The 27,650-nt window shown below is 41.8% G+C and overlaps 1 protein-coding gene across 2 annotated transcripts in view; it reads right to left on the minus strand.

Moving 5' to 3' along the window:
* mslnb (mesothelin b) overlaps positions 1-27,650 on the minus strand; it is a 321,296-nt gene that overhangs the window by 266,038 nt on the left and 27,608 nt on the right. For both annotated transcript variants that reach the window (XM_084318707.1, XM_084318706.1), the window contains exons 3-31: positions 25,513-25,531; positions 25,287-25,323; positions 23,932-24,054; positions 20,510-20,709; positions 19,864-19,967; positions 19,505-19,617; positions 17,881-18,105; positions 17,444-17,515; positions 17,035-17,261; positions 15,532-15,613; positions 15,147-15,290; positions 13,475-13,677; positions 12,261-12,364; positions 11,495-11,613; positions 10,573-10,746; positions 9,586-9,617; positions 8,523-8,614; positions 8,362-8,381; positions 8,215-8,236; positions 6,445-6,472; positions 5,883-5,967; positions 5,592-5,741; positions 5,268-5,479; positions 5,016-5,116; positions 4,142-4,260; positions 2,062-2,235; positions 1,081-1,112; positions 283-374; positions 74-93 (exon numbers count right to left, since the gene is read on the minus strand). In XM_084318707.1, the coding sequence (XP_084174833.1) occupies positions 74-93; positions 283-374; positions 1,081-1,112; positions 2,062-2,235; positions 4,142-4,260; positions 5,016-5,116; positions 5,268-5,479; positions 5,592-5,741; positions 5,883-5,967; positions 6,445-6,472; positions 8,215-8,236; positions 8,362-8,381; positions 8,523-8,614; positions 9,586-9,617; positions 10,573-10,746; positions 11,495-11,613; positions 12,261-12,364; positions 13,475-13,677; positions 15,147-15,290; positions 15,532-15,613; positions 17,035-17,261; positions 17,444-17,515; positions 17,881-18,105; positions 19,505-19,617; positions 19,864-19,967; positions 20,510-20,709; positions 23,932-24,054; positions 25,287-25,323; positions 25,513-25,531 (3,125 nt within the window). The remainder of the gene's footprint in view (positions 1-73; positions 94-282; positions 375-1,080; positions 1,113-2,061; positions 2,236-4,141; positions 4,261-5,015; positions 5,117-5,267; positions 5,480-5,591; positions 5,742-5,882; positions 5,968-6,444; positions 6,473-8,214; positions 8,237-8,361; positions 8,382-8,522; positions 8,615-9,585; positions 9,618-10,572; positions 10,747-11,494; positions 11,614-12,260; positions 12,365-13,474; positions 13,678-15,146; positions 15,291-15,531; positions 15,614-17,034; positions 17,262-17,443; positions 17,516-17,880; positions 18,106-19,504; positions 19,618-19,863; positions 19,968-20,509; positions 20,710-23,931; positions 24,055-25,286; positions 25,324-25,512; positions 25,532-27,650) is intronic.

Below are 27,650 nucleotides of genomic sequence, written 5' to 3' on the forward strand. Positions count from 1 at the left end.
TTAGAAACTCACCAATATATGTTGATGTTATACAAATAAAGTAGTCAAGTATCCAATAGAAATATCATCCTACCTTGGGTTTGGGATGGCAGCCTGAAACAAAAAAGTAGTAATTAACTGCTGGTCACAACTTGTAAATGTAAATCTTATAGGAAATGTGTGTGTGTGTGTATGTATGTGTGTGCGTGCGTGCGTGCGTGCGTGCGTGCGTGCGTGCGTGCGTGCGTGCGTGCGTGCGTGCGTGCATGCATGTGTGTGTGTGTGTGTGTGTGTCTGACCCACCTTCTGGAGCTGTCAGTTCATTCATAGTGGCCCAGATGACTGGTTCCAACTTTGGAGGTACAGAGAATATAGCCAGCTCCAATTGCTTAAATCTGACAAACAACAATGAAAACAACATAATCAACAACAACTAATTTAATTTATAAAGCAATTATTGGTCAGCTCCCTTTTTACCTCGGTCCATACCTCAGTCACCATCACATCAAACCCATCTTTCAGCTTACGATCACAGGACTATTTATGTGCCTCAGTACCCAGAACCCGCACAGAGTTTGGGAAAAGGGCCTTCATGTTCTCTGCTCCCTCTGCCTGGAATGGACTTAAAAAAAAACTCTGAAACTGCAGGCCCTCACTACCATATCTGATTTTAAAGGTCAAATTACGGACATGTTAAAGAATGAGATGGGAGAATGTCGATGCTTCACTGTATGTGTGTACTGTATATGCGGTGTTATATTTATATTCATTAACTTGACCTTCTCTCCCCAGCAACCTCCTGCAAAGCCTCACATTCCCTCCTCTTTCTACCCTACTTTTTTTTTTACCCTACCCTCCAATCTCCCCCCAATCCCATTCAATCTTGTTTGCTGCAGCTTGTTTGTTTGTTTATTAATTATTTATTTTTTGTTTTGCTGCCATTTTGGCCAGGTCTTGCTCGAAAAAGAGATCATTGATCTCAAGTGACTACCTGGTAAAATAAAGGTTAAATAAAATCAAATATAAGGTGCTTTTGAAAAAGAAATAGTCTAAATAAAAAGATATTTGACTCTGGGTGTCTGAGAATAGGAAACAACTTACATTAGTAGGTATGAACTGCATGGTATCCTCATCTGAAAGAAAATATAAGGAAATGATTAATAGATACATTATACGTAGTAAATACATCACTATGGATTACATGGCTGTTAAGATACTCAGGATGAAGAAATGACCAAATCAAAATGAAAGAATGAGTAATTACAGGTAGCTTCAGCCAAGCAATGTGATTGATGTTCCAACCATGCTATACATTCCCCCAAGCACAGCTAGCCATGCTTTGTGGAAAATAAAGGTAGGGTGGCTGAGTGGCGCAGTGGGCAAGGCGCTCGCCACTAACGCAGGAGATGCTGGTATCTAGCCCAGCTCTCGGCGTTGCTACCGGCTTGGCCGGCCGTCATACTAACACAATTGGCAGTGTTAGAGGGTGAGAAAGCCGGTGGGTGGGGATTGGACGTTGTGGACAGCGACTCCTACAGGTCGGTTGGGTGACGCCGGTACGGCGGAAACAGGAAGTAGCGGGGGCAGCGTGAGCCTCCCACGAGTTACTCCTCGCCACTGAGAGTTCGATGCGACAGGCTGCCTCCTCGTGTACCGGAGGGGACGCGTGATGCAAGGCTTCTATCCTCACTACAGCCGACCAGTGGGAGGCATAGTCTAGCAACGTTCAAGACAGGGGAGGGTAGAATTGGAAATACAAAATTGGGATGGGAGAAAAATAGAAAATGGGGAGAAAAAAGTGGATAAAAAAAAGGAAAATAAAGGTAGCTAGCTGACATCTTTCTAGCTTTCTCTTGAATTTGACTCATACAAAGTTTAAGAAAACCTTTCAGGCAGTAATAGTTCTTGGTAAATGTGACTAACTATGGGCAGGATGGTAATGCGGCTGCACCACCTTGTACCTACTGTAGAGGCAGCATCACTGTTGTGTCCATAATCACAGTAAAGAAAAGCTCCTGTGTATTACTGAGAGGATTCATTCATGAATTATTGAATCAATTAATACATTTTGACTGGTTTTACCTTCTCAGAGAGCCTGACGAGGTGGTGCAGGACCTCCGGAAGTCCCCTCTCTTCTGGAGCAGCAAGCAGGTAGTCGAACACTGTGTGGATGATGACATCTGGAGGAGGAGCAGGAAGAGGCGACACCAGCAACTCTGCTTTCTGCCTTGGAGACAGAAGTTCTAGGACCTCCAGCTGGTTGGGGGGAAGGAAGAACACATGTTACACATGGTGGTTTCTACAGTATCTGGTTGGTTGCACAGGTTACCTTCATTGGCTGCCTGTGCAGTTTAGGGTCAATTTTAAAGATCCTGCTGTTTGCTTATAAAGCAATGAATGGTCTGGCCCCGCCCTATACCTCACCGAGATCCTGCACCCCTACTACACCCCATCACGGTCTCTGAGGTCTGCTGACCAGTCCCTCCTGGTTGTCCCTAAATCCAGGCTAAAAAAACAGGGGGGACCGTGCATTTGCGGTTGCAGCCCCCAAAACTGTGGAACGAGTTGCCCCCCCCACATTAGGCTGGCCCCACAGCCAGTGTTTAAGTCCCACCTTAAAACACATTTGTTCTCCCTAGCTTTTAAAAAAAAAATTGTCTTCTGCTGTAATTTTGTTTGTAGTTCTGTGTACTTTGTATTGTGTTTATGTGTTCTTTTTACTATATTATGGTTTTTACTGTGATGCACTTTGGTCAACCATGTTGTTTTTAAATGTGCTATACAAATAAAGTTGGATTGGATTGGACAGTTAATATTCTGACAGGCGTTCTAGGGCCTCCAGCTGCAAAGGATGGGAAAATAAGGGGGGAAATCTCATCAGGGACATTTATTTAAAGTTCATGACAGTAATACTCATCTATAAAACTGACAGGGGTGTAAAAAGTACCCAGACATTATACTCAAGTGAAAGTGTGGGTACCGTCTCAAAATCGTACTCTAGTAAAAGTCAGAATATCTGGCTAAAAACACACTTGAGTAAAAGTAAAAAAGTTTCTACTTTTAAATGTAGTTAAGTACTAAAAAGTAAAAGTAAAAACTTTTTTTCTGACCGTCTATTCTTCTGATAGCAGGTGTTTAATCAAAGATTCCCGCTTTCTAGTCTTGCACAAGGACCAATCAGCATGGGTATGGGCGGGTTAATTTTCAATTGATAGGGATTTGATTGGCTGTTTTTTTTTTTTTTTTTTTTTGTCTTTTTCCCCCTCCATTTTCCTCCGATTTTCTCCCATCCCAATGTTAGTCGTATGCCAATTCCCAGTCCCTTCCTGGTCGCTGCGCACTTACCCCCCACAGTCAGATCATCTGGGAGAGTGGAGGCTACCACGTGCTTCCTCCGACACACGTCCAGCCAATCACCGCTTCTTTTCACCTGGCAGCGCGGATTCTCATCGAGAGGGCGTAGCGTGTGGGAGGATCACACTATCCCCCTCAAGTCCTATCCGCGCTTAGCAGGCGCCCCGACCGAACTGTAGGAGTCGCTGTTTACAACGACCCGGACCCACCCCGCCAGCTTCTCCCACCCTCTAATACAGCTAATTGTATTAGTGCAGACGGCCAGCCAAGCTGGTGACAACCCCGGAGCTGTGAGCTGGATAGGCGAATCCAGCTCACAGCTCCGGGGTTGGTGACGAACGCAATCTCCGCTCGGCCACCTAACCGCCCTCTGATTGGCTGTTTTTAAATAAATTGCGTCCGCAGGATTAATAACGTTAGTTCGGCCAGATAAACAAATATACTAATTAAAATGGTTGGACCTGCGAGATTTGTACTTTGTAGGTCTGCATTTTAAATGTAAGGAGTAAAAAGTATGTTTTTTCTCTCTGAAATGTAATTGAGTAAAAGTACAAGTATACAAACCTAATAATACTCGAGTAAAGTACAAATCCCCCAAAACAGTACTTAAGTATTGTAACAAAGTACAAAGTACTTTACACCCCTGAAAACTGAAGATATTGGGGCAGCCATTACACATTTAAACAACTAAAGCTACAGAGTAATTCCCCACACCGTATAGGTTCCCACGTAGCGTGCAGTTTACTGCCTAAGTTTATAATAATCACTAATACATAAGATAAGGTGGTGGGCAGTTCTTGAGACATACAGGAGAGAAGCTTGGGTTGATATCCAGCAGCTCTCCGATGGACAAGAGAACTGAAAATGGCCCCAAGTTCTTCCTCAGCCGTTCCTCACTGCTGTTGAAGCCGGACACACAGCCTGGGTCTGGAGGAGAGACAATGCAGGATCATTCTGTTAAACCTGGCAAAACAACAATGGCTACCCGAGGGGTCTACCCGCGATGGCATTGAATCGCTTTCGGGACGCCCGATTCATTAAGCTGTGGGGGGTTATGTCGTGGCCCAAATGGACATACGATCTGCAGCAGATGGCAATCAAATAATTGGAATATTCTTTTTGGAATCTCATCGGCCACAGGTAAGAGCAATTTAACGTCAATTTCACCTTGGTTGTGCATTGTTTTCATAGCCATCGCCCTGATCAGCGTATGCTGTTGTACTAACGAATGCCGTTATTGACAATCAATTAATCAGAAACGCCCCCCCCCCCCCTTTCATGCATGCATGATGGAACATAATATACCGATCATATGCATTCGAATTTTTAATTGTGGCGTGTACGAAATGCCAATGGATTAAGTATAATATGCGTCGCGGCCTAATACTAGCCTCCCAGGAATGACCCTAAACCGCTCTAAAACCATACTTATATTCACCACGGTATAAAACGGGAATGTATGAATGGAAAAAATATTCCTTTTTCACATCTTGAACGATAGATACTCGATGTCAAATGTGCCATAGTATTGCATCCATAGCTATAACATTTAAATAGTTATAGCCCTGCAAACAAGGTGAGCGACTCCCACCGTTTACAGCGGTGGCGGTATAGCTACTACAGGATGAGGCTAATCCCCGGCGGTCAATGAGTTAATAATCTACAGTATGTATTGAACATACCTGAAGTGTTTTTGGTCAGGAAGGGCAGGATGAAGTTTTCAACCACCAGCTCTCTCCTGCTTGGCTCCATGTGGTGGAAATGATGGCTGAGCTCCATCAATCTGGAAGTGAAGATACATAATACAATGTTCACGATGCTCCAAAGCTTGACAAGCCATTATGGTGTCATTTCCTTGATACAGTTGTGAAACATATTTCACTTCATTATCAATGAAACCATGTTGCCAAGTTGATACGTTTGATGCCTCTTACATGTGCTGGTATGATTGACAGCTGAGGTTTCTGCTGCTGAGACAGTGTAGGAACTCTCCTGATGCAGACGACAGGAAGCCACTCAGACGCCCAGAGAACCACTGACTGATGACATCACTGTCCCTCAGCTGCTCGTCGCTCAGCAGCGATACTCTCATCTCTCCAATCACATCCAGAATCTCAGACGCTGATGGACCAAGCATGGGCATGGACTGCAGGAGAGGAGATTAAAAGATGAAAACAAATCATTTTAAATGTCTTCAATGTTAATGTTTATTTACATCATATTTAATTTAATGTAGCCTATAATAGCGGTCTGTTTACCATATTATTAGCAAGCATGTCCAGAGCTGGGTCCAGGACAGAGGACAGCTTGGTGAGCAGCAACTTCCATGTATCTCTGGAGTAGCTGCTGTTGCCAGGCAGGTTACACCTCAGAAGAGACACCAGATGACTGGCTGTGAAGTTTCTCAGCTTTAAAAAAGAGATGAAACACACTATTATTAAATTGTCTTGACAAAAAGATAATATCCCGAAGCTGAGACCAAGCAGATGATTCAGATAAAAGCTAACGAACCAAATCATTTGTTTTCCCCCAAAGAATTGTGTTTTTACCTCTGAACAAGCGTATTGTTCCAAACTGAAGTTACAGGGGACATCGGGCGAGTGTCCCATCTGCAGGTGGCGCTGTAGAGCAGAGCTGTGGAAACATGAAATGATAGTATCAGGAATGATGCATCTGTTATAGCCAGATGGACTGATTTAGATACAGCTCTGAGTTGGGAATATTATTGGATATTACAACATGCACAAATTTTTTCGCCTGTTTTATTCTCCACCCATCGATCAACCATAGCAACACTACTATCACCACCGACATTCAAGAAGGGGGATCCCCCCCTTGAACGGCCCTTCTATTTGCCTGTGGTACGTTTTTCCTATTGCTAGGTTTTTAGTGAGTTTTACCTTCACTGGGGTATGTCTGGGAGTGTTGTTTTGGATTTCATGATTTTCTTTTTGGTCTTGGTTCATTGTGATGTTTCTTCTTGACTTGTTTAAAGAAGACTTGTCCAGCCCATGGGGACATTAGCGTGTGATTGCGGGCTTTACGAATACATTTGATTTGATTTGATTCATGAAGCAGTTTAAATAAATTCCACAGAATATGAAGTCTTACCTATTGATTCCAGCGCAGACTTTGGTTTCTGTTAAAGACAAAATGAAAATGAATAAGAGATCTTGGTACCTTCTCTCATAGCTAAAGTACATCATTCAATAGAATCCCCAAATGCAATCCATATGGTTCTGTGTGATCAGATTAACACATTTACAACACAAAATAAATAAATCCCCAAAACACTACAATCCATAATTACTCTTAAGTAGGAACTCTATCTACAAATGTTAAGCTGGCCGCCAAAATGCTTTGCTGAGTAAACTTTGATGAACAGGTTAAGAGAGGAAAATAGTCCTGTTTCTTGTAGCTGGGAACTATTGCCAAAACTAAGCTGTTCTTTATTTCACCTTTAGAGAACGTCATTCGTGGTTTTGTCTCTTCTAGTTCAGATTATTGAAACTCTCTTTATCTCTGCCTCAATCTCCTTAACATCTCCTGCTGGTTCAGGACAAAGCTGCTATATAGCTGCTTTACAATAATGACTCTTAACTCATTCAACGCCAGTCACGAGAAAAGTCGGGTTAACTCGCCAACCGTTCAGCGGCAATCACGAGAAAACTCGGGTTTTAATCGCTATTTCTTTTATTAGCTATATCCATTCATTTTTCATCCATCCAGCCTGATGTTATCATTGGGAATGGGCCTGAGCTCGCAAAAGGGCAAATACCGCCCCCTACGCCTTCCAGCCGGTATTGCACTCTATTAGAAATGGTGTAGTTTCTTTTCAGGGCCAATCTGAGCCGTGCGGGTGGGGTTTAAATATTCCGGCAGGACTAGCATTTACAACGTTACATCTGCTATGCTGCCCCCAACCCCCCCCCCCCCCCCCCCCCCCTCCCCTTCATATGCAATGCCGGGCAATGTGGGACGGACCTCCACGAGCAGTATTTGGAATGGCGATCAGATAATTGGATTATTTCTTTTGCATTACATCAGATACCAGGTAAGGACTCTATATATAAAATCTTGCGTTGATCTGATATTTCTTTCTACCGTGATCGTGGCTGTCTGTGTGTGTGTGTGTGTGTGTGTGTGTGTGTGTGTGTGTGTGTGTGTGTGTGTGTGTGTGTGTGTGTGTGTGTGTGTGTGTGTGTGTGTGTGGCTGTTTAACGTTGAGTGCAGGAGGTGGCGGGGCGAGCGCCGCGCTACAAGGGCCATTTCATGTATGCACGAGGAAGGATAATAATGATAATCTAGCGTTGATTTCAGGAAGATTCGATAATCAGGCGAAAAATGACAACGTGTTTAGTGTATTCCACTAAAGGGCTATTATCGCGTCTTTTCTTGGGATTATTAAGAATCACCAAAACTACTCATATTCAAAACGGTATAAAACGGAAATGTACGGATGAAAAAACAATCTGTTTTGGGCATGTTGACTGGAAGCAACTCACTGACAATCGACGGGTGATTAGACCCATAGCTATAATATAAGATATATTTTAAGCGCTCGCAAATCTCGCAGTCTCCCCATTGATTAAAGCGATGGCGTACTAGCGCCCTAGTTAAACGCTGTCACAATTGATTCGCAACTGCTCATAATCTATTGGCATCTGGAGAAATATGGACATGTTTCTTTGAACATAAAGAAATGAAAAGTAAAGAATTTTCCTCTAGATTTTTGCTTTGGGAGAGAGTTTATGTTCATGCCCACAAATATTGATAGCACTGCCCATGGTTGTAGGAATTACATAATGTGAATTCTGTCTAAAGCCGGTTGAATTTTCATTCTATGGATGTCCATCATTGGTCTTAAAAAGTCCTACTTACCATTGAGTGGTATGGAGAAGCACTGGATATGAAATACAAAAAACAATGTCATGAGATCTGATGCTGCTGCTGGCATTAGAAACTCACAATATATGTTGATGTTATACAAATAAAGTGGTCAAGTATCCAATAGAAATATCATCCTACCTTGGGTTTGGGATGGCAGCCTGAAACAAAAAAGTATTAATTAACTGCTGGTCACAACTTGTAAATGTAAATCTTATAGGAAATGTGTGTGTCTGTGTGTGTGTGTGTGCGTGTGTGCGTGCGTGCGTGCGAGCGTGCGTGTGTGTGTGTGTCTGACCAACCTTCTGGAGCTGTCAGTTCATTCATAGTGGCCCAGATGACTGGTTCCAACTTTGGAGGTACAGAGAATATAGCCAGCTCCAATTGCTTAAATCTGACAAACAACAATGAAAACAACATAATCAACAACAACAAGTTTAATTTATAAAGCAATTATTGGTCAGCTCCCTTTTTACCTCGGTTCATACCTCACCATCACATCAAACTAGGGATGCTCGATATTGTTTTTTTTACCGATACCGATATACCGATATTGTCCAACTCTTAATTTCCGATACCGATATCAACCGATATCACATTTTAATGCCGATATCGGCCGATAATATCGGACATCATTTCTATAGAAATGTAAAAAAAAGAAAAAAAATTAAAACCGATACAGATATTTTCCGATATCACATTTGAATGCCGATATCGGCCGATAATATCGGACATCCCTACATCAAACCCATCTTACAGCTTACAATCACAGGATTATTTATATGCCTCAGTACCCAGAACCCGCACAGAGTTTGGGAAAAGGGCCTTCATGTTCTCTGCTCCCTCTGCCTGGAATGGACTTAAAAAAAAACTCTGAAACTGCAGGCCCTCACTACCATATCTGATTTTAAAGTTCAAATTACGGACATTTTAAAGAATGAGATGGGAGAATGTCGATGCTTCACTGTATAATGCGGTGTTATATTTATATGCATTAACTTGACCTTCTCTCCCCAGCAACCTCCTGCAAAGCCTCACATTCCCTCCTCTTTCTACCCTACCTTTTTTTTACCCTACCCTCCAATCTCCCCCCAATCCCATTCAATCTGGTTTGCTGCAGCTCAAATGTATCCCCTTGCCCCACTTTGCCTTTTATGTTTTTGTCTGTGTTTGTGTCTTGTATGTTTGTTTTTGTTTTGCTGCCATTTTGGCCAGGTCTTGCTCGAAAAAGAGATCATTGATCTCAAGTGACTACCTGGTAAAATAAAGGTTAAATAAAATAAAATATAAGGTGCTTTTGAAAAATAAATTGTCTAAATAAAAAGAGATTTTACTCTGGGTGTCTGAGAATAGGAAACAACTTACATTAGTAGGTATGAACTGCATGGTATCCTCATCTGAAAGAAAATAATATAAGTAAATGATTAATAGATACATTATACGTAGTAAATACATCACTATGGATTACATGGCTGTTAAGATACTCAGGATGAAGAAATTACCAAATCGAAATGAAAGAATGAGTAATTACACCACAGGTAGCTTCAGCCAAGCAATGTGATTGATGTTCCAACCATGCTATACATTCCCCCAAGCACAGCTAGCCATGCTTTGTGGAAAATAAAGGTAGGGTGGCTGAGTGGCGCAGTGGGCAAGGCGCTCGCCACTAACGCAGGAGATGCTGGTATCTAGCCCAGCTCTCGGCGTTGCTACCGGCTTGGCCGGCCGTCATACTAACACAATTGGCAGTGTTAGAGGGTGAGAAAGCCGGTGGGTGGGGATTGGACGTTGTGGACAGCGACTCCTACAGGTCGGTTGGGTGACGCCGGTACGGCGGAAACAGGAAGTAGCGGGGGCAGCGTGAGCCTCCCACGAGTTACTCCTCGCCACTGAGAGTTCGATGCGACAGGCTGCCTCCTCGTGTACCAGAGGGGACGCGTGATGCAAGGCTTCTATCCTCACTACAGCCGACCAGTGGGAGGCATAGTCTAGCAACGATCAAGACAGGGGAGGGTAGAATTGGAAATGCGAAATTGGGATGGGAGAAAAATAGAAAATGGGGAGAAAAAAGTGGATAAAAAAAAAAGGAAAATAAAGGTAGCTAGCTGACATCTTTCTAGCTTTCTCTTGAATTTGACTCATACAAAGTTTAAGAAAACCTTTCAGGCAGTAATAGGTCTTGGTAAATGTGACTATGGGCAGGATGGTAATGCGGCTGCACCACCTTGTACCTACTGTAGAGGCAGCATCACTGTTGTGTCCATAATCACAGTAAAGAAAAGCTCCTGTGTATTACTGAGAGGATTCATTCATGAATGATTGAATCAATTAATACATTTTGACTGGTTTTACCTTCTCAGAGAGCCTGACGAGGTGGTGCAGGACCTCCGGAAGTCCCCTCTCTTCTGGAGCGGCAAGCAGGTAGTCGAACACTGTGTGGATGATGACATCTGGAGGAGGAGCAGGAAGAGGTGACACCAGCAGCTCTGCTTTCTGCCTCGGAGACAGAAGTTCTAGGACCTCCAGCTGGTTGGGGGGAAGGAAGAACACATGTTACACATGGTGGCTTCTACAGTATCTGGTATGTCGGTTGCACCAGTGTTTCAAATCTATCAATCTTGTTTGTCTTTTTTACATGGCCTATTTTCTAGTGCTGTCAGGCGATTAAAAAAAAGTATCTAATTAATTACAGGATTTGTAATTAATTAATCTAATTAATCGCATTTTAATAACCATTTTAGGCCTGATATTCTATATTCTATAATCATATTTCAAATTGCATGTGTCCGGATGGCAGAATTCAGTACTGTATCTACAAAACCTTCTGTTTAATCATCTTCCATTTATTCATTTGCTTAGATTTATCAGGTCTGGTCAATTTTAGCATGGTGTTATTCACAGTCAAAGATTAAAAAAAATTTAAATAAAATGTAATTGATATTCTCATTTGGTTCATTACAATTGACTCAAGCCTAGTAACAGACACACTATTTCTGACACTGGGAATACATTCCCTGAGATCCATAGATGTCCCTAGAATCAGATACCAAGAACATGCAAATGGTGCATTTAAAAAAAAGTCTGTAAATGTTTATTCTACGTTCTTATGGAATGAATGAGATAAAAAAATAAAAAAAATAATAATAATTTAATTAATTTTGAGTTAATTTTCATAACGCGATAATTTGCTGTGTAATTAATTAATCTAATTAACGCGAAAAACTGACAGCCCTAGTTGTAATGTAAAATGTAATGTAAAACTCCCCACACTTACTCCAGAGAAGTTGAGGTTGAGGTCATAGAAATCCGTAACAGGGGCGAATGTGGAGAAGAAACCAAAGTTCTCCTCCAGCCATTCTGCACTGTGACTGGCTGAGGAAACACAGTGGGGATCTGAAAAGAGAACATCATTGTTATTTGGCCATGATTTGCTGTGTTATTTGTGATTACTAGTAAGCAAGCAAGTATCCAACATTTTAAGTGCCCCCTGAAGAGCTCTCTTTCACCTTGCAACACTCGAGGGAGGTGCCCGGAAGTGTGCTAATCACGACTGCCATTGTTGCTAGGCGACTACTGAAAACCACTGTGTCCTTTTGCTAAAAGACTTTAGCATTTTCAACTTCTAGCGCATGGCGCCCTGAGCACCGAAGACGCGCTCAGCTCTCAGCACACGTGACAATACCACGGCACGTCCATTCATTGAAACAAATGAGAAAAGAGAAGCCTGGCAACTTCAGTGGACATGCCGTCTTGGTAAGTAATTAGAAAGGTTGTTTGTGTTCTTACTGTGTTGTCGTGACCTCACCGACATCTAAGAAGGGAGACCCCCCCCCTTGAATGGCCCTTCTAAGGTTTCTCTCCCCCACATTGGTGTTTTTGTTTTGTTCTTGACTTATTGTGATGTTTCTTCTTGACTTGTTTAAATAAGACGTGTCCGGCCCATGGGGACATTAACATGTGTGTTGTCGGGGCCTTACAAATAAATTTTATTTGATTTGATTTGTTGTGCCTATATAGTTATGGCTAATCGGTTTACTTGCCAGACGTGGTGTGATGCAGCAGGAAGGGCCGGATGAAGTGCTGGTACGTCACGTGACCGTGATCCCCCTCCATGTGACGCATGTGCTCACCCAGCTCTGCCACGCTGGGCACAGCAGGACAAACATAGAATAGAATGGAATAGAATAGAAATACTTTTATTATCCCGAGGGAAATTTGACACTGCAAATCGCTCAACATTAAACATTTAGACAGAACAAACAGGTCACGAATAAGAATAACAAAACAAATCAAATTGCCTAAGAATAAGAATAGAATAAAAATGGAATAAAATATACAGTAAATAAATACAGTAAAAAATACACTGAAGTCTACAGTAGGTGTAATATTGCACAGTGCTGTTTCAAAAGTAAGATTCCAGGAAGATGGTAACTGTCACTCATCATACATTATATGCATGTTAGGGAAGGGTTTCACAGAATAGTCGACTAATGGGCTATTAAAACTACTAGTCAACACTGTGCATCGTTGCAGACTAATCTACAGCACTTTAGTTTTAACCCATTCACTACCACACAACAGAAGGTTAACCTTTCACTACCACACTACAGAAGGTTAACCTTTCACTACCACACTACAGACAGACGGTTAAAACCGTCTGTAGTGTGGTAGTGAAAGTGTTAACCTTCTGTAGTCTGGTTGTGAAAGGGTTAACCCTATGTCGTGTGGCTGTGAAAGGGTTAACCTTCTGTATTGCCACAGTGAAAGGGTTAACCCTTTGGTAGTGTGGTAGTGAAAGGGTTAATAACTGTGTGATGCGCAGTATAGTGTAGTCTATGGGTACACTGGGTACATAGTGTACCCTCTGCACATTTTTATATATTCTTGACTGCAGGGGGAGACTTCAAATCTTGAATCTTGAATCCTGTTTGTGTTTCACTAATGCGGACCTATCTCAAACCCTGCCCTCTTTTCTTGATCCTCCAATCACAACTGTCGCTTACCTCGGACAAACTTTGTTTGTAAGCGACAGTTGTGATTGGAGGATCAAGAAAAGAGGGCAGGGTTTGAGATAGGTCTATTGAAAAGTGCCTCCATAAAGTGCAAAGTGCTGGCCATAGGCGAGGTGAATAACCTTAGTTGTTTTCATAGTCGGAATAATGTTTTAATATACTTTAGCATTTGTGTGCAAGTGTGCATAATGTACACATGTTTACAAATAATTTCAAGGGTTAGTGTAAAACTGCCAACTCACAGGGCTTGGTAAACAGGGCAGGTGAAGTTCTTGGCGCTGAGGCAGGAGAGGAGGCTTGTGGGTACTGCGGGCAGAAGAGGCAGCAGCTTGATCCGGAACCACAGTCTGATGAAGGCCGGGTCCTCCAGGTTCTCCTTGGTCAGAGATGGAGAGTCCACCTGGGCAAACACCTCTCTGAAGTAGGAGGCCACGTCACTGAAGTTCTGGGAGGAGATCAAACAGAATTATGAACCATTTGGTTTTGGTTTCCGTTAGGGATGATACTGGTATCGGCATTGATATCTATAGAACACTAGATAGCTTAAGGCGGAGTCACTAGCGTCACTGAACCGCCGCCATCTTGGGAGGGTCAGCCTTGAGTGAGAGTGAGTGAGCTGCACAGACAAAAATACTCATAACTCGCTGAAATATTGACGGATTTACAAACGGGTTGGTTTGCTATAAACATCAAAGATGTAGTTATGATAGTGCATACTTTTTTAAAGATTTTTTTTTTTACAAACCGCTTGAATCATAGCCACGTTAATAATGCTTGTAATAAACCAAACCGTTTGTAAATCCGTCAATATTTCAGCGAGTTATGAGTATCTTTGTCTGTGCAGCTCACTCACTCTCACTCAAGGCTGCCCCTGGCAAGATGGCGGCGGTTCAGTGACGTCGCTCTCCATTGGCCGGCAGCGCGGGCAAGCTATCTAGTGTTCTATATATATCTATGGGTATCGGTATCGGGTCCGATACCGTGCTCGTGTACTCATGCAACTACTCTGATACTATACTACTTAGTGCCATGTTTGTTCAGAAAAACACAAAGTTGAATGTTGTTTAAAAATTGATATTATTTCAACGTAAAATGTCAGCAACAGCGTCATGTTGTATATTTAATTAGTTACAGTCAAAAAAGTGACATCTGACATGTGTTCAATGTCATAATTAGAACTGTAATGCTATTATTAAGTACTGATATCGGTACTCGATGTAGTACTTGTATTTGAACAAACAAAATAAACTTCACATTAAGTTTTGTTTTATTTGTCACATGTACATTACAGTGAAATGCTTGGTTCTGTATGAGCCTCCTGAGATTGTGCTTCATACAGTAAAAAAGTTTAAAGAATAAAGACCAAACACTATACAAAATATTAGGGCTGTCAAAGTTAATGCTTTAACTTTGGAGATTCATTTAAATTATTTAAAGCGTTATTTTTTTTTAATCTAGATTAATCTATGGAGTGAACAATTTTCAACGTTCTGAACTTTCAGCAGTATCTTTGCTTGTTCTTTTTTTGCATTGACTCGTGCACCTTTTTGAAAATCATCTGACATGAAGATGGAACACATTTTTGTTGTTAATATGATTTATATTACTGGTAGTTCATACAAGTGAATCTAAATATACTTTATTTGTGTTGATTCTACACTAATTCCATGATTTTACTCAAGTAAATATCTGTTAAGCTTCGGTTTTAAGTAGAAAAATGCGATTTTTTTTATCTAGATTAATTACAGAAAATTGTGAGATTAATTAGTTAATTTCTTTTAATCTATTGACAGCACTACAAAATATACAATATACAAAACTGTATATTGTACAAATATTTTAATCTTTTTGGTTCGGTGAATAACTTCCTCACCGTAGGAGCAGAAAGCCAACATCATCGTGGCTCAGACTTACCGCTTTGGAGAACTCTTTTACCAACGAGTTGAGCCGCCCCGTCAACTCTACAACCATCCTCAGCACGGTCTCCTCTGACATCGCGAGGTCGCTCTGGCCGACGCAGTACAGCACACGAGCCACATCTTCCACTGTGTTGGTCAGCTTGTATAGGGAGGTCAAAATGGGGCAAGCAAAGACAGGGAATGGCAGGAGGAGAGATTGAAAGTAGATTGAGGATTTAGAGGAGAGATGAGGAGAAAGAGACAGTTCAGCAGAATACTTAAGGGTTTCCAAAAAAAAAAACACAAATCCTTATGGAGTCAATGAATCGTTCACAGAATAAAAAAAAAAAAACAATGGACTAAAATAAAATGTTTAAAAGAGTGTCGTTTTTATTCCTCACCCCACATGATTTCTCCTCGAGGGTGATACTACAGGGATCGGGGAGTTCCTCTGTATCGTTGCCCATCCCCATGTTCAGATAACTGTACAAAAAAAACAAAGTAAAACAATATTTGTAGTTCTGTACAAAACATAGACATAGATGGGTTTCCCGTTTGTAAACACACTCTGCTCAAGCCACTCAGCGGGACTCACTGAAAAACGTGACTGAGTTGACCTGCGCTGCTGCACTAAAGAAAAGGAGCTCTACGAAGAAACCAAGACACACCCCAGACAAGTTTCAAAGGAAAAACGGCAGGATTCTATTTGACTAAATAATCTGCGTGGCTGTACGAGTGTGACTGTCAACTGTGAACTTGCATGGATTGATTGTCGAGATCGCTAGCATGACCACAATGTGATAGTAGCCCTATTGTTCTGACTGGGATTATGTTCCTTTCTGCCCGCGCTCGGATGTGTGTACTCACGGAGTGTGATCTGACGTGCCCGGGAAATCTGTCTACAACGCGCCGTATCGCGTTACGGCGAAGCATTTACTGCTTTGGGATACCCCAGTGAACTGGTGACCCAGACAATCCATGTGCTGCAACTGAACCGGTTGAATCGTTTTGAACAGTGTCACATTTCAGTTTATCTTGAAGCCCAAATCTGGAATTCCCTTTTGACCATTGTTAAAAAGAACACGGCAACATTTTGGGAAATTAGCTTACAGTCTTCTCCAGAGAGAGACAAGAAGATAGATACCAGTTTCTGTTTAGCACAATGCATCGAAGCAGACATGGTCGGTTAGCCTAGGCATTGTCCAACTAACACCTCTCCCGAAGGCTAACCGGCCATGTCCGCTTCCATTCATTGTGCTGTGCTAAGCTAGGCTAACGTGCAGCCAGATAGCTTTCTACTGAACGCACAGAGGGGAAACTGGTATCTATCTTCTTGTCTCTCTCTGGAGAATAAGATAAGCTGTTGGCGTGTTCTTTTAAATGTGGGGTATTATATATTCACATTCATTCTTGAATTAATTCGATTTGTATATGGGAAATAAACTTGAACTCTATAGGTCTGTTTTACTCCAGTGTCTGTGAACATTACCAGTGTAAACAAACGTTCTACATCAAGATAGAGCAAATACAATTGACCTATCTCAAACCCCACCCTCTTTCTTGATCCTGCAATCACAGCTGTTGCTTCCCACAGACGACAGTCGTGATTGGAGAATCAATCAAGAAAAGAGGGCGGGTTTGAGATAGGTCAATTAAAAACTCACATTTACAGGGCGGGTGGGTGGCGCAGCGGACATTGAGCTCGTCACCAACGCAAGAGAAAATGTGAGGAACAAATTGTAAAGCGCTTTGGATAAAAGCTGCTATATAAATGCACCATGTCTCCATTCCCTTTTTTGAGGTGGGACGAACCATTTGATTATTTTGAATTTTTTTATTATTATTATAGATAGAGCCTTTGTACTGTTCATTGTCAAATAGAAAAATTGCTGTCCGGAACTCACAACACTTGGTGGAAGGCAGCCTTGATGCCGCCAGGAATCTGGGTGTAGTCGTGGGGCAAGAACCTCCGTAACAGAGGCATCACCACCTGGTGGTACCAGTCCTCCACGTCGGTCACAACAAAGTCTACGGTCTGGGGAGGAGGCCTGTAGAGGTTAGCCAGCTCAGCCAGAGTCCAGTTGAACAGGGCCTGGGTCAGAGTGGCGCCGGTCAACTCCGACACATCCCTCTGTGGAACAACACCAGATAGGGACTCATTTAAGTTGGTAGATATACACTCATACTGCATGTGTGTGTGTGTGTGTGTGGTGTGTGGTGTGTGGTGTGTGGTGTGTGTGTGTGTGTGTGTGTGTGTGTGTGTGTGTGTGTGTGTGTGTGTGTGTGTGTGTGTGTGTGTGTGTGTGTGTGTACCTGGCGTGTGAGGGACACAAACTCCTTGACAAAGCTCCCAATAGTCCTGAAAGCTCCCATGGTGGTCACCACCTGTCATTTGTAGCAAAACAACTGAATGTTGATTAATGTTATAACTACTATTCACCTTGTTTTTCTGTTTATTTACATTGAGTACAGCTTGTGTTATATTACGTTTTATTGTATTTTCTTGTATTCTTTTATGGCCATCTTGGTCTATGTCATTTGTTAAGTAATTGGTAAAGTATATTATTATATACTTATTGTTATGTGTCTTGTAAGCCCATATGGGCTGGGCATACATCTGTATGTAAGACACGAAAATAAAAAATATCAAATCAAAAAACAAATCAAATCAAAAAACTACTACTACTACACTAACAACTTAGCGCCCTGACAGTAGACAGTATAGGTACCACCATCTGTTCTCGTCATACCTGGGGTGAGGGAGGGGAGTAGGGGTCATACGTGGGCCTGGGAGTGGGGTAGCTGTATCCAGTGGTCCAGTTCCCTCCGGGGGCGACGGCGGTGGTGGGACCGGGACCTCCCGTCATCATGCTCTGGAACACCAGGCTGAGGGTCCCGTTGTCCAGACCGGCAACCTCAGGCCTCAGCAGCAACTCAGCCTTCTGCTCCGGAGACAACAGGTGAAGAACCTCCAACTGTGGGGGTGGAGGGGTGGACACAAGGAAACTATAAAAGAAGGAAGGGTCATCATCACGTCACTGTGTGGACACTTTCAGTTCGGGCCGACATTGAGTTGAATGGGATCAGCCATCTCCTCTTCATTTAAGACCCGTCATCTAAAAAGGTTATTACTAGGGATGTTCGATATTGGCTTTTTCTTTTTTACCGATATCCGATATACCGTTATTGTCCAACTCTTAATTTCCGATACCGATATCAAGGTAATTAACATTACATATCTCTTGTTGTGGAATTAACACAACAGTATGCATACTTTTCACAATAAATAAAATAAGAATTAGTTCTTACTTGCTTGCCTGGGTAAATAAAGGTTAAATAAATTAAAAAAAAAAAAAATCTTTTTGAAAACCGATACTGATCATTTCCGATATAACATTTTAATGCCAATATCGGCCGATATAATATTGGTAGGCCGATAATATCGGACATCCCTAGTTATTACCTCGGATGTCAGAATTATCAGCAATTTGTTGCATTGTTATCTAGCTAACGTTTGATGTATTGGTTGATGTACATTTCCTCAGATAGCTTGTATATCTTGCTTCTCCGTGCATCTCCCCATGGGCTTCAATAGAACCGACACCGACGTCTGGCACCAAGCAGGGCACAGAACATGTGAGAACGTACAGCATAAGAATGGCCGATGATACGTTTCACTCTCTCCACTGTTAATTCTCCATCATCTACATATAGACAGTTATGAAATGTTGGACTAAATCACATGGAACAACTAAAATCGTCTTCTATAATCGAAGTTATGTTATATTGTGTTATGTAGTGTTGTATTGTATTGTATTTACTGCTGTCAAGCGACTCAAGTCTTTTCTTTTTGTACTATAAGTAAAAGTATATTATATAATGTATTATACTCATTTATGTTATATCAAGTAAAATTAATGGAAGAAAAAATTTAAATGTAAGGGGGTGGGGATCAATAAGCTTAGCTTCCCTCTACTCCTTTTTTGAACATGACAACTAACTAACTAACTAACTACATTGCTCTTGACTTTTTGTTTATACTTTCTTTTTCATTATGATTGTTCTGTTTGATGGAGCTTTATATTGAGATTTGTTTGGAGGAATGTGGAGAATACATAAATAAACTTTTTCATTCATTCATTCATTCAGTCTTAGATGGAGGTCCCAGAGACAAAACCTTGGGGGTCCGACGCCTAGCGTTTGGGGATCCTTGACATGAAACAGGTTGATAACCGATTTGCTCTAATGTTACAGCTGCTGCTCGGTATTCAGACCTCTTTCCTTCCAGTCTCTTTGGTTTTGGTTTCCCCCCTGAACACCATTCTGAGAGCAGTGAACTCACCCCATGCTGAGAGCAGTGAACTCTGAACTCACCCCACTGAACACCATGCTGAGAGCAGTGAAGTCTTGCATTCGGGCCAGAGCTTTGAAGGCACCAAAGTTCTTCATCAGCCAGTCCTCACTGCTCTCCTCTGGCCTCACACAGCCTGGATGGAGAATATATCACACACACACAAAATAAACACACACACACACACACACATGCATGGATACATACACATTCACACACACACACATGCTCGCACGCACGCACACACACACACACACACACACACACACACAGAAATGTATCAAATTACAGTATGAGCATTTTCATGGGCACCCAATTGTAAAAGTGCAGTTAACCCATGACAGGTTATGTGAAGATCCTTTATAAGATATGTAAACCCTACCGGCTGATCCATTCTTCGACAGGAAGGGGTACATGAACAATGTGTAGATCCACTTTTGTCTCACTGGGTGCATATCTGAGAAGTGGAGACTCAACTCCTTCACCCTGCAGGCGCAGACGAGAGGAGGGTTTGAGTGGGTCGGTATGTACGGGATAAACAAAAGATGAAAGGAGAGCAAAGGGAAGGACAGGGAAGGACACAAGCGCCCCTAAAAAAGCTCACATAAACATTTAGCTGGGTGTCGTAAAAGAACGAAAAAGTTGGATACCCCCGTGTTAGTTCATGATAATTATGTAGGCAAAATTATTTGCCATTGTTTGACAGTATTGTATTGATGGCTGCAAAGATTACATCCTCACAGCTTGCTGCCTGTGACATACAAATAAACTGAAAATCACTGTAGAAATGTCATATATTTGTTTCCTTTATCAATTTCCCAATTCATTACATACTGTATTTGATTTCACTTGAATACTTTTCTGTTGGTCAAAATGAAACGGCCTGGTCATTCAGCTAGCTACAATAACTAGCATCGCAAACAAATGCGCTTTCTAATCATCTTTCGTACTAATTTATCACAATTTACAAAGTGCTATAACCCTAGATAGTAGCAAGACACTTTCTATAGAAGCTCAAACAGGCGTACACAGTCTGGTAGGTGGAGCAGCTGAAGTTCTTGGTGCTGAGGCAGGTTAAGAAGTGTCTGGAGATGGAGCTCAGCAGGGGTCTGATTTTGACCTCCAGCCACATCTGGACCAGGGCCTGGTTCTGGAAGGCCTCGGCTCCAGGGTTGAACTCCCCTTCTGTATCTAGCTCCAGGACCGGTACCCCGTTCACGCTGGATCTCTGTGAGGGGTTGTGGGGTGACCGTTAGAACACAAATCTACAGTGGCATAATGTTCATTAACACTTTACTTATAAATAATGTATTTCAGAACTGAACTTTGCAATAATTCAGAACTGTAATTGTTCTATAATGTACCTTAGAATGGGGGAAAAGGTGGGATATACAGTATGAGCAGGACCTATGGCCCTGACAGCACTAAACATCTAAAATACTGCTGTGCTGAAGCACTTTGTTTTTTTTCCTTTTCTTATCAACCGTATTGCGTAAACATCTAAAATACTGGGTTGATATGTCTATTTTGTGTGTATCTGCCAATTTCATGATTTTACATGTCTATTGTAATGTCTTTGTCTTTGTTATAACATTACATGTTATTGTAATGTCTCGCCGTCGACTAAAGACGCACTTCTTCAACCATTATCTGAATAAAAAAAAAAAAAAAAAAAAACTAACCAACCATACTGTCATGCACTTGTCCTAATAAACTAACCTACACTGTAGCACTCAACACTTTGATGAACATTGTTACTCAGCTGATAGAGTTGTGCTCTTCCTGATGGCTTGTCGTACAGAACTTGTAAGTCGCTTTGGATAAAAGCGTCAGCTAAATGACTAAATGTAAATGTAAATGTATTGTATATGTGTATCAGTGATAGTCAAACTGTAAACAAAGAGGCCTATTAAGATGTTAGATCCTAATATGAAAAACGATGTGATTTAATGCTCTATGTCTTATCTTGACTTTGTCTATTTTGCTGCTGTCTATTTTATGCTCATTGTATGCCTAATTTTATGTCTGCACTTTATGCACTGCTCTTGATCTGCCAATTTTATGCCTGTCTTTTTTTTCTTTTTTTGTTACTGCTGTGAAGCACTTTGAGCTGCAATTATTGTATGAAAAGTGCTATACAAATACAGTTTATTATTATTATAATTAATTACTTTAGGGAGCACATTAATGATTGTATCCCATAAAGTATCTAGAAACTAATGACAAACTTTATGTTAACAAACTGATGATTAACCATCAGTTCCACAACACAAGTTGGAATCTCTCCAACTTTCTATCCACTTCTACTCCCTTCCAAATGTCACAATGAGTAAAGAACCATCCATTTTACTCTCAATCCCTCATCAGTTAAATAACATTACGTTACTATGCTTTATTAATATACCTGTATATTCCCCATTTGTTCCTAGGTACTTGATAAAAAGCCACCTAAAGTAAACCATTATCTACTATTCTTTCATTTTTTTGCTTACAGAATTGTGGCATTTCCGAGCGTGTAATTACTTTTGAGGTACTTTTGAAACCTCTTAACAGGCGCCTCCAAAAGTGGCCATTTTCGTTTTCGTTTTTGAGGACTGCATACTTTTTTTGCAAACCAAAACAACATACTTTATACTTATAGCACATGCATGAGCCTGGTCTCTTTTGAAAGATGACATTCTGAAGTTTCTGATTCCAGAGGAAAATTCACTTTTAGTGCTAACGTAATAGAGTAACATAGGTCTGAACTTGAGTTGTAAAGAAACTTGTTACTAAAGATTTTCTGTAGTAGTTAGTAGTCCAGAGGTAGTATTTCCCCAGAAGATGGTATGGCTTCCAGACGGAGCCATAGCCTGAAGCCTTATGTAGTACATATCCAAATTTCATAAAGATCCATTCAGAAATGAGTGATTAGGAGTGATTTTGGTAAACTGTGTACAAAGAAAAACGCAGTTTTCTCATAGACTTCAATTCATTCGGCTGTTTTGCTCTTCCTGTTTGTGTTTTTTCGTGTTTTAAATTTTTTTTGTAGATCCCCATCTAGGGTATAATTGGAAAGCCACACTCATTGGCTACAACGATCCACAATCATTTTTGAGATCGGATCTAGATTGATGGAACTACTGCAGCCTGAGTCGGGAGTGGTATTTTGCGCAATACCGTGTACTTTGCACAAGCCTCAAATACCGGCATGTAACTCGAGAACCGCTGAATGGATTTTGTCGGATTTTGTCGCTATCGACAGGCAACAAATAAGCCTTAAATTATTGTATTACAAAATATGTACACCCGAGCCACTAGGGGTCGCAAAAGTGCCGGTTGCAAAAAGTCCGAAAAACTTCCCATATGAGGGACGTTGCAGCTTAAGAGGTTTAAGTAATGAACATTAGGTAATAATTGATTTCCCTGAATTGATATTGTACTAACATTTTAGAATGCAATCCTTCATTCGTTTTGGAACACTGCAGATACATTTCACGTTCTGGTACAAACACACCAAATAATACAAATACATAAGTAGACAAATACACAAAAGTATAGAAATGTTTTCTCTTTTTCTTTTGCATCGAGTGAATCCCATTTGCATCCGAGCCCCGGGTGCACGACTGACATGCCTAACTGGTATGTGACTCAGGCCCCGTTTAGACGGAAACGCTAGCAGGTGAATCCGCAAAAATATTTTTGCAGATGTGCCTTTCGTTTATACGGAAATGGCGTTTTTACGGGGTGAAACCGCAAAGAAGTGAGACTACCTTCCAGGGTGGAATTCCTAGAAACGCAAAAGCTTTGCGATCTCGTCTAAACTATCAAAACGTATAAATCTGTTAAAACGATGACGAACGGGTTGTCACGGCTCTGGTTGCGCGTACTGCTTACGTCACAGGTAGCAGGTATGCGCCAGTAGCCGAGACGTAAACAAAGCAAGTATGTCTGACTATATCAACGGAGATCACCTGAAGGCTACATTGGCAGTACTTTTAACCCTTTCACTGCCACACGACAGAAGGTTACCCCTTTACTATCACACAACCGGCTGTCGTGTGGCAGTGAAAGGGTTAAATACACAAGAATCTGTCCCGCGGCGTGAGTGGACCCACTGTCTGTGAGTGACTCTGCTTTGGTGCAATCACATTCCCCATCCACAGTCTGCGAATCAGAGGCAGAGTAGGGCGGGTCTTCACAGCACGTCATGTGACATATGCGCCAATCGTGTGACAGCGGGTCTCCGTCGTTACAGCGTCGTCTGCACGGAGAATTCCACTCCAAAACGCTCGTCTAAACGTAAAATTAAAAGTGAAACCGCAAGATGACTTTTGCGGTTTCTGTTCACAAAACGCTCGTCTAAACGGGGCCTAAGTCCACAGCTTTCACTGCAGGTGTTTCTGTAGGACAAGCCTCTGGAGCACACAGACACAACAGACATGCTTCTGATGTTGTGAACTAACTGTACCATGAAGGTGTACACGTCCAAAGCGGCGTCGATGATCCCTTTCAGCCGCAGCATGTGGTCCTTGCCTGTGTCTGTCCCAGACAGTCCCACACAATGCAGGAAGCGGGAGGTAGGATCGGGAACCTGGGGGAAGATGATGAGAGAAAGAATAAGAGATCCGTAGTGATGATGATGATGATGTGAAAAAACAATATACTGCACTGTTTCAAGAAGGTTTTCTGACACCCAAATAATAGAACTTCTACCAACCAAAGTAAATTGGAATTCCTATTATTGCTGGTGTTTATAGACAACAACCTAGCACAAACTACTGATGATGATGATGACGATGACGATGACGATGATGATGATGATGATGATGAAGACACTTACTGTAACTGATTTACGTAAATTAAAAGTTTGTAGTTTCATTGTGTGGACGACAACTAAACAGTCCCTATTTCTGTGTTTTAATATTGTCCTTGAGATTTACAAAAATAAAACAATAAAACTAAATGGATTTTCTGCTTTGCAGTGATCGTTTGTGTGTTAGGCCTAGTCAGTGATTGTGTGTGTTAGTCAGTGATTGTGTGTGTGTTAGTCAGTGATTGTGTGTGTGTTAGGCCTAGTCAGTGATTGTGTGTGTTGTTAGTCAGTGATTGTGTGTGTGTGTTAGTCAGTGATTGTGTGTATGTTAGTCAGTGATTGTGTGTGTGTTAATCAGTGATTGTGTGGGTGTTAGTGTGTGTGTTAGTCAGTGATTATGTGTGTGTGTCAGTGATTGTGTGCGTGTGTTAGTCAGTGATTGTGTGTGTGTTAGTGTGTGTGTTAGTATGTGTTAGTCAGTGATTGTGTACGTGTTAGTGTGTGTTAGTCAGGGATTGTGTGTGTGTTAGTGTGTGTGTTAGTCAATGATTGTGTGTTACTGTGTGTTAGTCAGTGATTGTGTGTGTGTTAGTGTGTGTGTGTGTGTGTGTGTGTGTGTGTGTGTGTGTGTGTGTGTGTGTGTGTGTGTGTGTGTGTGTGTGTGTGTGTGTGTGTGTGTGTTAGTCAGTGATTGCGTGGGTGTTAGTGTGTGTGTTAGTCAGTGATTATGTGTGTTAGTGTGTGTGTGTTAGTCAGTGATTGTGTGTGTTAATCAGTGATTGTGTGTGTTAGTGTGTGTGTTGATTGTGTGTGTGTTAGTGTGTGTGTTAGTCAGTGATTGTGTGTGTGTGTGTTAGGGTGTGTTAGTCAGTGATTGTGTGTGTGTGTTAGTCAGTGATTGTGTGTGTTAGTTTTAGTCAGTGATTGTGTGTGTTAGTCAGTGATTGTGTGTGTTAGTGTGTGTTAGTCAGTGATTGTGTGTGTATAATGTGTGTGTGTACTTCACTCACAGCAGTGCATGTGCCTTGTGTAGCGCAGTGTGGATCGCTGCAGGTTCCCATCAGTGAAGCGTTGAGGAACAAAAGAGAAGGAATTCACGTCACTAAATTTAGAACCAAACAGCAGGTGAAGTCTACACTGTATTTACAGCCTGTCTAGAGAAGGGAAAACAACAACAATTTTCTCTATGGAGGACTTTGTCTGATACTGGATGGCATTTCAAATATGTGGTCTCACCTTTGTGCATTTGAGGTCCCTGGGGGAACAAGAAGACACAGTTGATTAGCATGATGAGCAGTAGGATGTGAGCTTTGTTTTATGTGTAGACATGAAGGTCAGAAAGTTGGACCAAATAGTAGTAGGAGTAGTAGTAGTAGTAGTAGTGTTTTTTATTCAGTCATCGCACACAATACAATAATGCACAATCATTCCAGACTGTCAACAGTCATTGGTTTTGGCAGTGAATGAAAAGGTACAGGCTGAAGCTAATTATGGGCATGCGTCCATCCACCTATCTCACATTTCCAGCGGAATATTTACGTCACCCACAAAGTATATCTCCCTGTTTTCATCACATGCCTTCTCAATCATTTCACACATCTTATCTAGGTAATTACAATCAGAGCTCGGTGGTCTCTATAGCAACATCCCAGCAGCATTGGTTTTAGATGCATGGGGTAGGTGAACTTGCAGCCATACCGCCTCTACCGCATTCCACATCAAGTCCTCCCTGAACTTCACAGGAATGTGACTTTGTACATAAAAAGCCACTCCTCCCCCATTACAATTTCTATCTTTTCTGTAGATATTATACCCCTGTATTGATAGTACACCATCCTCTAACGCAGTGGTTCCCAAAGTCGGGGTCGCGACCCAAAGGTGGGCCGCGAGCAGCCACGGGTGGGCCGCGAGATGATTTAAAAAAATATATATATATATATATTTTTTTTTTTCAGGCCACTGAACTTAGAAGCAGGCCAGGACAGTGTTTCTAGTTGTATTCTAAAATTCTATTCTATTGTATTCTAAAATGTGACTATATGGTTTTATATTAACTTAATAAATAAACAAAAACGAAAAATCTACTTATTTCAACGAACATTTCAAACTAAATAACAGATTATGCACATAAAACGCTGAAAACAACCGAAGCAACAATAGTATTTTAATGAGGCTATTATTATTATCATTATTATTTTGCAACAAGTTAGCCCTCTCATAAATAGCACATATAAATGAATAACTAACTTGAACTAACTTAATAGGATTGAAGTGATATTTGGCTTAAAAAACCGGTCGCCTGGCAAAAAAAAAACGATGTGCATTGGGCCGCGGCTCTCTGACACCTTATTTTCTGGGTCCTGGCCTGAAAAGTTTGGGAACCCCTGCTCTAACTAATCATCTAGGTGAGTTTCAGAGACGGCCATAATATAAATTGTATTTGATATCAACATATCCTTAACATCCTGAACCTTATTTCTAAGACTGCAGATGTTCAAGTGGGCTATGTTTAGCCCTTTCTTAGGTAATTTAGCATTCACTGACATGAGAATAGCGATAGACTGGCAGAAAATAAAACATGATTTCCATCACAGTCCTGATTAAGGAAAAAAATTATGGAGAACGTTAAATAACATAATGGGGAGGAACTCAAACATGCATCCTTCCTTTATAGAAACAGAGGGTAAATTCCTTACCAAGCCAGCAGATATTGCAAATCATTTTAATGATTATGTGAGGTTCGCCTCTTCCCTGGACCTTATTTCCCTGTCTCCTCACCTCTCCAGCCCCCACCCTCGCGCTCGTTTAGCCTCGTCTGCTCTTTAGCAGCCCACACCCTTGGACTATCTGTCTGTATCTGTTTGATTGGTTCGTGCCGAACACACTCTTCTAGTTCAAGTATCAATTACCTTCACGCACCTGATGTGTATTCTAATTAGCGCCCCTGTTGGGCTTTAAAGCCCTCGCTCTTCCCCTCAGTCCTGGTCGGGTCGTTCCGTATCATATCTCTATCACCAAACTCCTTCGGGAGGTTCTCTGTCTGTAGGCTCCTACGGGAGTTTCTGTTTCTGTCTGTATGCTGTTTTATCTCCAGCGTGAGATGCGCTCAAGCCTTCGCCACCTGTCGCCGTTTGCCTGGAGGGAGACACTGTACTGCGCTTTCTAATCCTCTACGGGAGGTATTCCAGTGTTCCACTCCAGACCTCCGAGCCAGACGCGCTCTTCACTCCAGACGCGCATCCAGACGCGCATTCAGACGCACTCCAGACGCGCATCCAGATCTCCGAGCCAGACGCGCTCTTCACTCCAGACGCGCATCCAGACGCGCATTCAGACGCACTCCAGACGCGCATCCAGACCTCCGAGCCAGACGC

The sequence above is a fragment of the Notolepis coatsorum genome (genome assembly GCF_963971535.1).
Source record: "Notolepis coatsorum genome assembly, chromosome: 7".
Lineage (NCBI taxonomy): Eukaryota > Metazoa > Chordata > Actinopteri > Aulopiformes > Paralepididae > Notolepis > Notolepis coatsorum.